This window comes from Cannabis sativa, chromosome 3 (genome assembly GCF_029168945.1).
Source record: "Cannabis sativa cultivar Pink pepper isolate KNU-18-1 chromosome 3, ASM2916894v1, whole genome shotgun sequence".
NCBI classification, from domain to species: Eukaryota; Viridiplantae; Streptophyta; class Magnoliopsida; order Rosales; family Cannabaceae; genus Cannabis; species Cannabis sativa.
The window spans coordinates 12,880,695-12,894,668 of NC_083603.1; the positions used below are offsets into that span (position 1 = coordinate 12,880,695).

At 30.4% G+C, this 13,974-nt stretch overlaps 1 protein-coding gene across 1 annotated transcript; it reads left to right on the forward strand.

The window, feature by feature from the left end:
* The first annotated feature begins 241 nt into the window (after positions 1-241).
* LOC115709031 (rust resistance kinase Lr10) lies at positions 242-10,569 on the forward strand. Its single transcript, XM_030637065.2, has 4 exons — positions 242-1,212; positions 2,035-2,094; positions 2,214-2,243; positions 9,367-10,569. Exons 1-4 carry the CDS (start codon positions 369-371, stop codon positions 10,422-10,424), a joined length of 1,992 nt encoding a protein of 663 aa, XP_030492925.2. The 5' UTR covers positions 242-368; the 3' UTR covers positions 10,425-10,569.
* Positions 10,570-13,974: the final 3,405 nt, after the last annotated feature.

Below are 13,974 nucleotides of genomic sequence, written 5' to 3' on the forward strand. Positions count from 1 at the left end.
ATTTATATAAAATAAAAATTATTAAAATGGGGTGTATTTCTAAATTTTTGGGGTATAAATAAAATTTCCCTTATGTAAATTTAGATTACTATTGATTATATAAAATTTTCAAATCATAGTTTAGCACACTATTAAATTAGACTTTTAATAAAAGGAACTATATTTTACATTTAGATCACTTATGTGGAGATGCTCTTACACATACTAACTACTAAACTATAACCCCCAATAAGATTTTGGTAATTAGGTGTGATTGATATAAAAAATAATAATAATAAATAAAGAAATAAAGTAGACATTGACTTGACTATAGTCTAGAGGTAGTATTAATAATGTTATATATACATGTGTTTCAATAACACTAACCTATGTTTTTGTGTATAATGGAATCCTCAAATCTCATTCTGCTCATGATAATGATAACAACTATATTCCATGAGACCACAGAAAGTAGTCCTTGTTTTTCATCTTGTGGAAATATCCATAATATAACCTCTCCTTTCCGGCTAGATACCGATCCACCCAGCTGTGTATCAAAGTCAAATAATGCTTTTGTTCTTTCTTGCAACAACAACCAAACTACGGTTTTGAAACATAATGATCATCATGGAAGAAGCTATAATTACCATGTTGAGGCAATCAATTACAACAACTACACAATTAGACTTTCGGATCCAAATATCAAAAAGGGTAATTTCTCTTCCATCCCAACTTCCTATTCATCTAATCTCCCTTCTCCATTTGAATTACAAATTACTTTTCGAAAGGGTAAGAGGTTTTGGTCCACATATTTTGTAACATATCCAACTGCAGAGCGTGTGTTATTCTTGAGCTGTGAAAACAAAGTGTACAATTCTTTATACATAGACACAGCTCCTTACATAAACACCTCTAATTTGTCTGAAAATCCCAAAGCAAGGTTCTTGTACGTTGTTTATGCTAGTGGCTTTAAGTACTCTGATTTGGTCGAGTCTTGCCAAATTTACCAAACTGCCCTCGTATCATTGAAGAAAGATAGGAATTATACGATGATGACTATATCATACCAAGATATACACGATGAGCTCAGCAATGGTTTCGAGGCTTCTTGGATCCGAGTTTTGCAAAAGAATGACAAAGAAAAACTTTGCTACATTGATAAAATATACAACGAGGCTTTTTGTGTTTATGGTTATTGCAAGGCAATAAAATTGGCGATTACAACAGTGTGCAGTAAGTAGTTCTATGCTTATATTTGTTTCTTTTTGATTTTCCCAAATTAGTAGCATTGTTTTTAGTTGAAAAAAGAGCCTTTTATACCTTAACCTTAGGTTACATAACCTGAAATTCAATTCCAGGATCCCCACACACACCCTAACTGCAAATTTAACCACTTGGGAGCCCAATTGGTTAAATTGGTATTTCTATGATTGTATAAGAATTTTGTGTAGTAACTATATCAAATGTATATAAATATATAAACGATGTATAACTGACAGGATGATCTTCTGTTGGATTTACACAACTATACCAATATGATTAAACATATGTAATAGTTGATACATTATTTTGAACATTTGGTACAATGATTATACATTTAGAGTTAACTACATAATATTTCGTACATAGTAGGTAATTACAGAGTAATAGTTTTGTTTTTATAGGATAGCTATATTTATGTTTGGTATTTGGAAAATTGTATAATTTAATTCTTTTTGTATTACTGTATACATATTATGTATTAGAATAATAACCATCTTACCTGGTTCTGAATTCTGAATAATCTATGATTCTATAATAAGAGTTTAAAATAGTCAATTGCCAAATATATATATGTATGTAATTAATATTTGAACATTCTGTAAATTATTGTCATAACAACCGATATCTACTATAACTATAATTTACATAATTATATAAAAAAATAAATTATTATATTTTAAAGTACTAAATTCAAAGATATAAGGACAACAATAGAGTACAGAATTTTTCAATATTTATAATAATAAAATTACAAATAGTTAGTAAGATATATTGTTATACTGGATGCTTCAGGGCTCTGGCGCCATATATTCGACAGACGTCTAATGATGCCATCGGCTCATGTTACTGTTGGTGAGTGTTTTAGCTAACTACTTACAAATAAATTTCTTATTTATATCTTTCTTTCTAAATATTTTACATTTAGATCGACTTTTTTTATAAATTTGTTATTTCTTATTAATATTTTGCAGAATTTGTTTGTGTCCAGTGGAAAAACATTGGTAAGATCTTTTTAATTATTTCAAGTTTATAGTTTATAAATTATTTTAACATACAAATCTATGACAATATGGATAAAGTACTGTTAGGATTTTATTACCACTCTATTATAAAATAAGAGATTAATTAAATGTATATTACAATACACATTATATATTAATTATTATAAAGAAAAGCTAGAAGAAAAAGATTATATAATACATATATAGCAAAAGAAGAATAAATATATATATAGATTAGTGGGAATCAGCATCACTTGAACAAGGTATTACACTTTTGTTCAAAAGCTTATTACCACTCTATTATAAAATAAGAGATTAATTAAATGTATATTACAATACACATTGTATATTAATTATTATAAAGAAAAGCTAGAAGAAAAAGATTATATAATACATATATAGCAAGAGAAGAATAAATATATATATAGATTAGTGGGAATCAGCATGACTTGAACAAGGTATTACACTTTTGTTCAAAAGCTTATTTCCTCCTATCTTTAAGCACTAAAAGAACTCTCATGAAAATAGTTTTAGAAATTATGAAGCCTCGTGGTTTTCTAACAAAGTGCGTTTTTGATTAAAAAAACTTAGTTCATCTCAATATGTGTTGCGAAAATTATTAATTACTACGCAAGTGCACGCAATCAAGTAGTATACTCACGCAAGTGAGGTCGAACCACAGGGAATTGGATTAATTACTACTAAACTATACTTATAATTCTATTTGGCAAATCAAAAGTATTTATGATTGAAAAAGGAAGAAAGAAATTCAAAAAACTTAAAGAAACAAGTGAATATTAATCAAGATGAGAGAATAGGGAGACGAATCCTGTTGTTAAGTTACCAATGTTAATGTCTAATTGCTATCCTTCTCTTGAAGTGAATGACAGATTATAAATTAACCTAGCTCTTTTCACATCTTCTAGGTTCTAAATCTCATGCTCTCTAATTAATCTCTTAATTAAACTAACATGAAATCAGCATTAAGCAATAATCTAAATGTCACAAAGGCTATGTAAATACTTTCGTTTCACATCAAAACCTAGACTATCCAATTTTAGCATTCTCAATTCTCACTTTTCAGATTTCGAATTGAGATCATAAAACATGTAAAGGGTGATCAATCTTGCACATGGAAATTAAACACAAATATGAATAGTGTTCACAATCAAGATGGAGGAATGACAATTATTCATTAACTAGGAAAAACTTAAACAACATTCATCATTCTCCCTAAATAGGAGTTTAGTTCAAAACATCCATAATCAAATCCATAAGTAACATTGAAACAGAAAATAGCATAGAAAAATTAAAGAGAAGAGAAAGAACTAGTTGAAGCAATTGATCCGGGTCGCCACAAGCCGCTCTTGTAGCCTCCTCCTTTGTTTCTAGGGTTCCAATTCTGAATGAACCCTAATTTTCACGAACTCCCTCTATTTAAACCAATTCTCATCTTTAAAATTCGTGAAATTACGAAACTGCCCAAAAATCCCGTCACTGGGTCCCCGTCGCGACTGGCAATGCCCCCGTCGCGACGGGGTTGAACTTCGATTTCTTGAAAATTTCTCTGCCAGTTCCCGTCGCGACTAGCATGTTTCTCGTCGCGACTGGAACAGGCAGCGACACAATTTTTAGTTTTTCTTCTCGATTCTTTCACCACTTTTCCTCAATTCTTGTACAAACTTTCTTTAAACACCCGAGGACCTGAAACAAAAGAATCAAGCGTAATACAGTCCTAAAACTAGAAACAAAGAGTGAAAACTAACCGAAAATAAGACCCAAAACTTAGACTAAAATTAGCCTAACAATATGAGCACCTTAGACCTATTTATATAGTGTTTAGGATATCACCATTTGAAAGTCAAACTCATAACCCCCATGGATGTTATGGACTCAAATGTAACTCATGCACACACACCATAATTCCTATAGCATTAAGAATTTCCAATTCAGATGTGTAACACCCTTTACACACTTAATATTGACGATAAATGTGGAGATTACTCGTAGTAACAAGTAACTCTCCCATATGTTACAAAATGATGACAAATAATATATATTGTCATATATTACATATTATTAATTAGTTTATTAGTTATTACACGTATTTAATCTATATATTGTATTATTTTTACAAAAAATTTGACACCAAATATGTCAATATTTTCACATATGCACATAGCCAAACTTGACTTAGAATTTAAATTCAAAATAAAATAAATTAATCAACAATATCTCAACACATTTTGATTAAATTTGTGGATCACCCCCACATTTCTAGCACAAATTGAAATTTTTATAAGAATTACTTTTCACCAATTCAATTATCTAAATAATCTCCACATTATTTAAACAACTTAATTTAATTATTTTTCTAAAATGCCTCTTAGAGATCATTATTAGAAAACTATCATTTGACATTCTTAGTCTTCTCAACAGAACTAAAATATCAAACTCACATCAGCATTTACCAAATAATATGATTATTTTACCCATTATTTTAAAGTTATCTCCTCAATGAGATCAACCCAAATATTACACAAAAGTTTACAAAATCCTCATCAATTTTGTTCACTACTTTGATTATTTAAGATTCAAAATTGCTTCTCCAATCTTGTAATCTTTTCACATTTTTTTTTTTAAATCCACCTTGATTTACTTTTATTGAGTCTAAAATTGTTCTTCCAATTATATGGCTTATTTCACAATTTGGGATCTACTTTTGATCCATTTATTTTTGCTATGACAAAACAAATATCATAAGAGTAACTCTCATAGTTCACTTTTTTTATTTCATAAAATGAAATAATTATCACTTGTAATTCGCAAAGAATTTAACTTCTTACAAGTCACAATTTCTTTTCTTAAAATCACCATTAGAAAAAGAATTCTAAATTCTCTTTATTCACCATATAGATGATAATAATCTCCACATCAATAGTAATAAACAATATTATTATATTACTATCAATATCATTATCATATTATATAGCTCATATATGAATATAAAAATTAATATATAACTCCCTGACATAAAATTATAACTCACAAATAATAATTTTATGTTAATTAATATATTATGAATGTTACTAACAACATCTCATGTGTAACATACATATAATATATTAATTATTACACAACTATATAGATTACTTATCTCATACATATATAACATATATAAAAACTTCAATATATTATATACACATAATATATATTATATATGTATGTCTTATATAAATACATAAAACTAATTATTTCTACATATATATTTAATCTAACTAATATATATTATCTTTGTATTCTCAAAATCTTGATTTATCTCCTCTTCTATTGAAAAAGAATAAGCTTTTGATTTAGAAATTTTATTACAATAGAAAAAAATCAAGATATTACAACAGTATTGTAAATAATACAAGGACTAAAATAAGAGATTGATTAAATATATGTTACAATACACATAATATATTAATTATTATAAAGGAAAGATAGAAGAAGAAGATTACAATACATATATATAGCAAGAGAAGAATATATATATATGTAACACACTCACTCACAATCTTGAGTGTAGATTAGTGGGGATTACTAGACTTGAACAAGGTGTTATACCTTTCTTCAAAAGCTTATTTTTCCCTATCTCTAAGCACTAAGAGAACTCTCATAGAAATAACTTTAGAAATTATCAAGCCTTAGAGTTTTCTAGCAATGTGCCTTTTTGATAGAAAACTTGGTTCATCTCAATATGAGCACCCGAAACCTCTTTATATAGTGTTTATGATATAACCATTTGAAATTCAAACTCATAACCCCCTATGGATGTTATGGACTCAAATGTAACTCATGGACACACCATAACTCTTATAACATTAAGAATTTTAAATTAAGATGTGTAATACCTTTTACATACTTAATATTAGTGATAAATATGGAAGTTACTCATAGTGACAAGTAACTCTTTCATATATTAAAAAATAATAATAAATAAATCATATTGTCATATATTACATATTATTAGTTTATTATACACATTTAATCTATATATTATATTATTTAAATAATATAACAAGTACTATACTCTTGATGTTAGTATATATAATAATAGATTATTTTCGGCATAAATACTTTAATAAGTTTTTGATTTTATACATTTAAAATATCATATTATTTTTTTCCATGGATTAAATACCTTAAGTTAATTTCCATCCATTTCGGTTACTACTAATCCATTAAATGCTAAATAGATTTACTAAAGTAACATTGGATTATTTATTTATCTAATATATATTAAATAGTAATATAATATTATTTTTTAATAATTTTTAGAGATGCTTACCATTGGATTATTTTAGAACAAAAAGTGCCAAAAAATGATGTGTAAGAGAGATAAAATAAAATAATATATTTTTAAGTGATGGGAAAGTTTTTGACAATCTTAAAGAATGCCACTATTGGAGATGTTCGAACCATAAAAATTAAAAAAAATAATAATAAAACACTAAATGAAAATACCCTCTTCCTAACCCTAACTCCTCAGTATCTGAAGATCGATTTCCCAACTTGAAGGATCCAAAACCAGAGCACCAACATCGATATGTAATTCTCTACTACCACCGCTCGACCCTTACCAATCCTTGGTTCACAAAACAACATTGGGGAAGGCTAAAAGAATTAAAACTTTGAGCCACAAAAGATGGAGAAAAGTTCTGACCTTCACTAGCAAAGATTTACAACCCTCTTGACCAGAGCCACCCAAGCCTAGCATGGGTCATCTAGCTCCAACCGAGAGAAATGAGAAACTCCCCCAATGGTGTCGTTGCATAAGATAAGGAAATTAAGCCCTTAATTTTCGAAATTAAGCCCTTATTTTATTTACAATCTTGTATGTACACTGTTATTCAATATCCTATCTTAAAATTTATTTATTTTTTTTTTTCAAATTTATTTGGTTAAATCATATAAAAAATTTACTTAAGATTTGTAGAGTGGATAAAATCTATGAAATAGTGCAGGGTTTATTAGTAATTTGTAAGAAGTGTGAATGACTATAAATATATAATTATGTAGCAATTGTTGGAAATAGAATGAGAAAATAATACTTCGATTCAATTGGGAGATTGACACTGTCTCGAAGAGGGTATTTTAGGAGAATTTGTCATATCTCAAAACGGACTATTATCTATCATTGGTGCCTTCATTGTGAGGTCAAATCTCCTAAAATGCACTCTTCAAGACAGTGTCAATGTCCCAATTAAACTGAAGTTCTATTTTCTCATTCTATTCCTAACAATAACTACACAATTACATATTTATAGTCCTTTACACTTTTACAAATTACTAATAAACCTCTGCACTATTTCATAGTGTAACACTTTCCCATTCTTCAAAATCACCTTGTCCTCAAGGTGATAAAAATAAAAATAAAATGCAAAAACACACAAAATAATAACAATCAAGCTCAAATGTAGCCCATTTATTATTATGGCCTAATACACTTTTCAGTGAAGTCAATCCCAAAGTACCTAGGGCAATCACTCTTCTTCTTCTTCACAATTCACGCAGCTAGCTTCTTCAACATTTTTTTCAACCATGAAACTGTTGCCATCATGATCTCCCTGTAGCAATTCATCCTTCTCAATGTGTGAACCCACAAAATATATGTATTGTATGTATATTCATCTTGCAGCAAAATAGTAAACATAATTGAGTGTATATATATGTTTTCTACAAATCGATGAATAGAGGCTAAGATTTTCTTCAACTCAATTGCTTCGATGTGTTTCTACAATCTGGCGCGACCGTGCTTTCGTCTGCCCGGTAGTGACCACAGTCCTCTGATGAACTTCTACTATCCAGTGCGACCACGATTCCCATCTCCCTTCTGTGCTCTAATTTGGACCACGCCCAATTTCCTCCACCAACCGACGGTGTACCTCTATTGCAGTGGTATTTAGTGCCATCTCTGTCTTCTCTGGCGTTAGAGTTTTTCAAGCTACCAGTGTTGATGTAGATTAAGAATCCATAACATCCGATGAAGTTACGCCAATCTTCTTCGCCTTAGGTGTTCTTCGAGTTGCCTTTTTTTCGTAGATTAATTCAGAATTGATTGTGACTTACCTAGATTGATACAGAGAGGAGCCTCACTGCCATCCATGGTGTTGCAGAAAAGATCATCGACACTGTATACATCTCCAATAAGCATCACCAATGAATTCTCCTCTCTCTCCGATTCAAGTGGACCATCAATGTGGTTGTCAACCTTGAGAGATGTAGGTGGTGCTGGAGAGGTGGGAACCAAAGGTGTCTCTATTGATGTAAGATAGCTCTTAAACTTGGCATCTTGTTTCTCCAATTGAGCATTGAGAAGCTCTCTAAAATGCAGTTTCATTGCCTTCATCTTATATGGCTGAGAGTTCTTACAGTGAATCTCTCACTGTAATGTTTCTCAATGAAAGCACCAATGATAGATAATAGTCCTCTTTGAGAAAGAACAAATCTCCTAAAATACACTTTTCGAGACAGTATCAATCTCCCAATTGAACTGAAATTCTATTTTCTCATTACACATTTATATATTTATAGTCTTTCACACATTTTACAAATTACTAATAAGCCCTTGCACTATTTCATAGTGTAACAGATTTACAGCGCTCTTGGCTAGAGCCACCCAAGTCCAGCATGGGTCGTTTGGCTCGAACCGAGAGAAATGAGAAACTCCCTGATGGTGCCCTAGCAAAAGATAGGGAAATTAAATCCTTGATTTCCTAAAAGAAAATATTTGCTTTATACACTGTTTTCAAATGATAATTATATTTTTTTATTTTATTTTCAATCTTGTATATACACTATGTTATTTAATATCATACCTTAAAATTTATTTATTTTTTTGAATTTATTTGGTTAAATCATAGAAAATATTTATTTAAAATTTGTAGAATGGATAATTTTATTAGTTTTTGTATTAACATGTTAAACTAAAAAAAAGTAATTGGGGAGAAAAAAAATATACTAATCCTCATCACACACACACACACACACACAAAATAATGCTTTAAATTTTGTATATGTTTATAATGTATTATTATCATTACCTTTTTATTATATTATTCTTTTGGTAATTTTGCAGTTCAAATTCTAGGACCAAGAACAATATTTGGACTCTTATTTATCATCACTCTTATCATTTATAAATGGAAAAGACGACACTTGTCAATATATAATGGCATCGAGGAATATCTCCAACGACAAAACAATCTCAAGCCTATAAGATATTCATACTCAGATATTAAGAAAATGACAATATACTTCAAGATGAAGTTAGGTGAAGGAGGATTTGGTTCTGTATATAAAGGTAAACTTCGCAGTGGTCATTATGTAGCTATCAAGATATTGGGTAAATCAAAAACTAGTGGGCAAGACTTTATTAATGAAGTTGCTACTATTGGGAGAATTCATCATGTTAATGTGGTACGACTAGTGGGTTTTTGTGTGGAAGGTTCAGCGCGTGCCCTTGTATATGAGTTCATGCCTAATGGATCTTTAAATAACTATATTTTTACAGAAGGCAAAGAAAGAAATGATTCATTAAGTGATGAGAAAATATTTGATATCTCACTTGGAATTGCACGTGGTATCGAGTATCTTCACCAAGGATGTGATATGCAAATTTTACATTTTGATATTAAGCCTCACAATATTCTTTTGGATGAAAATTTTACTCCCAAGATTTCAGACTTTGGCCTAGCAAGATTGTGTCCATTAAATAATAATGTAGTCTTAACTACACTCAGAGGAACTATTGGATACATAGCTCCAGAACTATTTTACAAAAATATTGGAGCAATCTCCCACAAAGCTGATGTGTATAGTTTTGGAATGTTGTTGATGGAAATGGCTAATCGAAGGAGAAATTTGAACACACAAACAGATCATTCTAGCAAAATTTACTTTCCTTTATGGGTGTATGACCATGTCGAAGAAGTAAAGAGCATTGAATTAAACGACATCACAAATGAGGAATTAGATGAGAAAAAAATAAAAAAGATGATTATGGTAGCATTATGGTGTATACAAATGAAGCCTTGTGATCGCCCTTCGATAGGTAAAGTCATAGAGATGTTAGAAAGTCATGTTGAATCTCTAGAAATGCCTCCAAAGCCATACTTATATCCACCAGATTCTTAAAATAATGTTGTTGATAGTGAGGCACTAAATACAATTACTTAATGGAATAATTATTAGAGAGCCATGTTGTATCTCTAAAAATGTCTTCTAAGCCATACTTTCATAGAATAATTATTAATATTTAATGGTAATTCGAACATTTCTTTATTTGTTGATGTTTTTATGTTTTATTTATTTGTCTATAGTTAACTAGAGAACCAAACTATGCTTGGCATGTTGTTGCTCAACTTCTTTAATCTTTTATATATATTTTTGTACTTAGTCAGTGATATAATCTAAAATGTAACATTTTGATATGTATATTATAAACAAAGTAATATTATTCAATTTTAAAACAAAATTTGTTCTTTTTTAAAATATATAAAAAGATGTTATTCGTGTCTTTGACAAGAAACATGTGGATAATAAATAAGAGTCAAGGTCCATCAGTGGACCCAAATAACATGTATTATAGGTCGAGCCATATACCAACCTATTCTTTCAGGAAAGCAATTACACTCCTCGCTCAGGCAAGCTTCTGCCAAGGCTAGTCCGTATCCAGAAGGATTCTAGCTCCGTGTAGCTGGACGAACCCTCCAGTGTGTATCTGGAAGCCAGCTATAGACTAAGGCTTTCTTAGACTATCTCATAATAACACTGACTCGTAGACTAAGGCACATTAATTCCCTAACCACATAAAATCTCTGAGTGTTCTCTCTATATTTGATTCTTTAAATCGCATTTTCTTTAGCTCTAATATTAAATAATTTATTTTCTAATAATCTCGATAAATATTTTGGTAATTTCATTGAGAGCTAAAGAAAAGTAGTGATACCATCCACTATTACATTTAGTAATTATGGTACTCACCCGAACCCAGTCTTGTCTTCACTATACTGATCCTAAAAAGGGTGATGTTGATCCCAATGCTAAAATAGGAGAGGTAGAAGATCCAACTGAGGCGACCAATTGCCACAAGAAAGATCATACTACGAAGAAACCTATCCCTGAAGATCCTATGGCTGAAGACAATGAATCAAGAGAGAATGATTCTGATGATGTTGGAGATGATCACAAAGACATGCCCACTGACGGTGATGCTAAAAAGTAGGGCAGTCCAGACAAGACAGATCTTATGGTCACCATGGCCAGAAAGTTAAAAATAGCTAAAGATAAATTATTGTTGCAAGAGCAGTTTTCTTTGTTGATGCACGAGAAAATGGAGAGAATGGAGGTCGTAATCAAAGCACTGACTGTTGTAGGTAGAACTACTCATACGACTCCAAAGAATAACATCACCAGAAGGCTGATCTTAAGAATCATGGAACTTACGATCCTCATAAGGACAAAGGGAAAGCAAAAGTGAGTGCAACTTCAAAGAACACTTGGCCACCGATAAATGATATTTTAGTGAACTAATATAATCACTAAAATGAGATCTCAATCATTTATCTCTATTCAGCCAAGCTCGAAGGAAATCATCGTTTCACTTCTAAATACCTATAGAAGCTATAGATTCCATATTTATGTTTAGCGCTCCCACTCAATTGTACTATCATGTTCCCAAAATGTACGTATCACCCTGACCAAAAAGTAGGCTTAACTAACAAATCAAAGAACACGAATAACACTCTGGAGATCGAACCTAACCATGTCAGGATTAAGATCATTTGATCTAGGATCAACTAGGTGATATTGAATTGAATAGATATTACCAAAAATTTATCATATCTAATCCAAGTTCAATATCGGTCCCTTCCAATGTATACTCCATACATCTGATACTAGTAAACTTTGCCAATGCCCTGGAAATGACATAACACTTATCCAAGGTGTAAGTATACCTATCGCTGATTATCATGCCAGTCTAAATCCAGTGAACTGACAAATCAGGGAATTAAACTTTTGAACATATAATCATGATTATATTCCACTGTGTTGACAACACTATAATCATGAACAAATACATATGTTCTGGACTTAATAGAATTTATACATTAAATATAATCATGAAATAAATTATGTGAACCATGCAACATAAAATGATTTCTGATCTTTATTAATTAGTAAATCTGATTATATTGAAATGGGTTTTATTTAGGACACAAAACCCAACACCATGAACTTAAATAAATTATCCTTACCCTATTTTTCACCATAAACAAAGGTTGTTATGTACTGAATGAAAAATATGATGTAAGTGGGATGAGATAAATTTTTTCTAAGAGTTAAGTTGGAAAGGGTGTATGTGCATAGAGAGTATGATCCAAGTACATTATGTTGAAAAATTCTCTTGTCGAAGAAAAAAGAAAAAAAAAACCTTCATAATATGAAAAATAATAATAGCAAGAAATAAATTTAGTAGGATTATAACTCTAATTATGTGAACAAAGGGGTATCAAATGAGAAAAAATATTATCGGGAGAAAAGGAAATTTATGATGGAGGGTTTTGTATATTTTATTAGATTTGTAAGTTTATGGTGTGAAACTAGCCTAAATGACATTCTTATCTACCATTTACCAAAACCTAACATTACATGCCTATAAAGTCCTTTTGATCTACATGACTTTGGTTTACATTAGTGGAGATAAATTGGTTATACAAGCATATGATTATCTTGAATGTTTTGTGGTAAGAAAATTCTTTATGCACATAGAGTTAGTAGAATTGACATATACACATTTTTATTAAATATACAATATTAGAAGTTAAATTTAAATGGGTTGAAATTCTAGTCCTTTGTTTGAAGGACATATTGAATAATGGAAAGAGAGTTTGTATTTTGAGATAAATTACCTTTGGTCTAAGTTTCTTGATTTGTCATCCAATAATTGACTTGTTAGGTTTTGTTTCTTTTTAATTTTTAGTTTTAATTTAATTTTTTTCATTGCTTGAGGACAAGCACTAGTTTAAGTTTGGGGATGTGATGAGTGCACATTTGTACACTCATTCTTAGTCAATTATTAGATGGATTAGTATTTATTTTTGTATAGATTTGATGTGTTTTCTCCAAGTGTGTGGGTTTGTGCTGAAAAGACATTTTGTGATGGACTGAGATCTTTGAGCTTATTTTTGACAATGATTTCATCATTTTCTCGAAGAGCTTATGAAACCCAAAATGATAGAGCTCGTTCCCAGCTTTCCAAAACATGTTAAATCATCTCATTTGGAGTCTGGATGCAAACGTTATGCATGATTTACTAAGCAAGGTCGAAGTAGAAAATTTTTGTACTGGGCTATAGCTCTTGGGGTCTGCGCTATAACGCCCGGCTGAAAAAAATGATTTTTACGGAAAAAAAAAAGATAATTTCACACAGGTTTGGGATTTTTTTCTCTTGGGCGCTATAGCGCAGGGTATAGGCGCTGTAGTGTTGCACGTATCATTTTTTTAAGAAATTCATAATTCTAGGAGGATTGATCTATCTTTGTTGGCCTATATAAAGAAGGATGTAAATCAGATTAAAGGGAGACGAATAGAGAGATAGAAACAAGAAACTTTGAGATTAGAAAACACATTGAAGAGCAAGAGAGAACAGACTTCAAGCAATCATCATCAAATATCAACATTA

Bases quoted from the DNA above. Each gene is read 5' to 3' on its own strand.
- LOC115709031 (XM_030637065.2), top strand. From the start codon at position 369: ATGTTTTTGTGTATAATGGAATCCTCAAATCTCATTCTGCTCATGATA. The intron at 1,213-2,034 runs GTAAGTAGTTCT...TGGATGCTTCAG, and splicing joins GGCGATTACAACAGTGTGCA to GGCTCTGGCGCCATATATTC. The intron at 2,095-2,213 runs GTGAGTGTTTTA...AATATTTTGCAG, and splicing joins ATCGGCTCATGTTACTGTTG to AATTTGTTTGTGTCCAGTGG.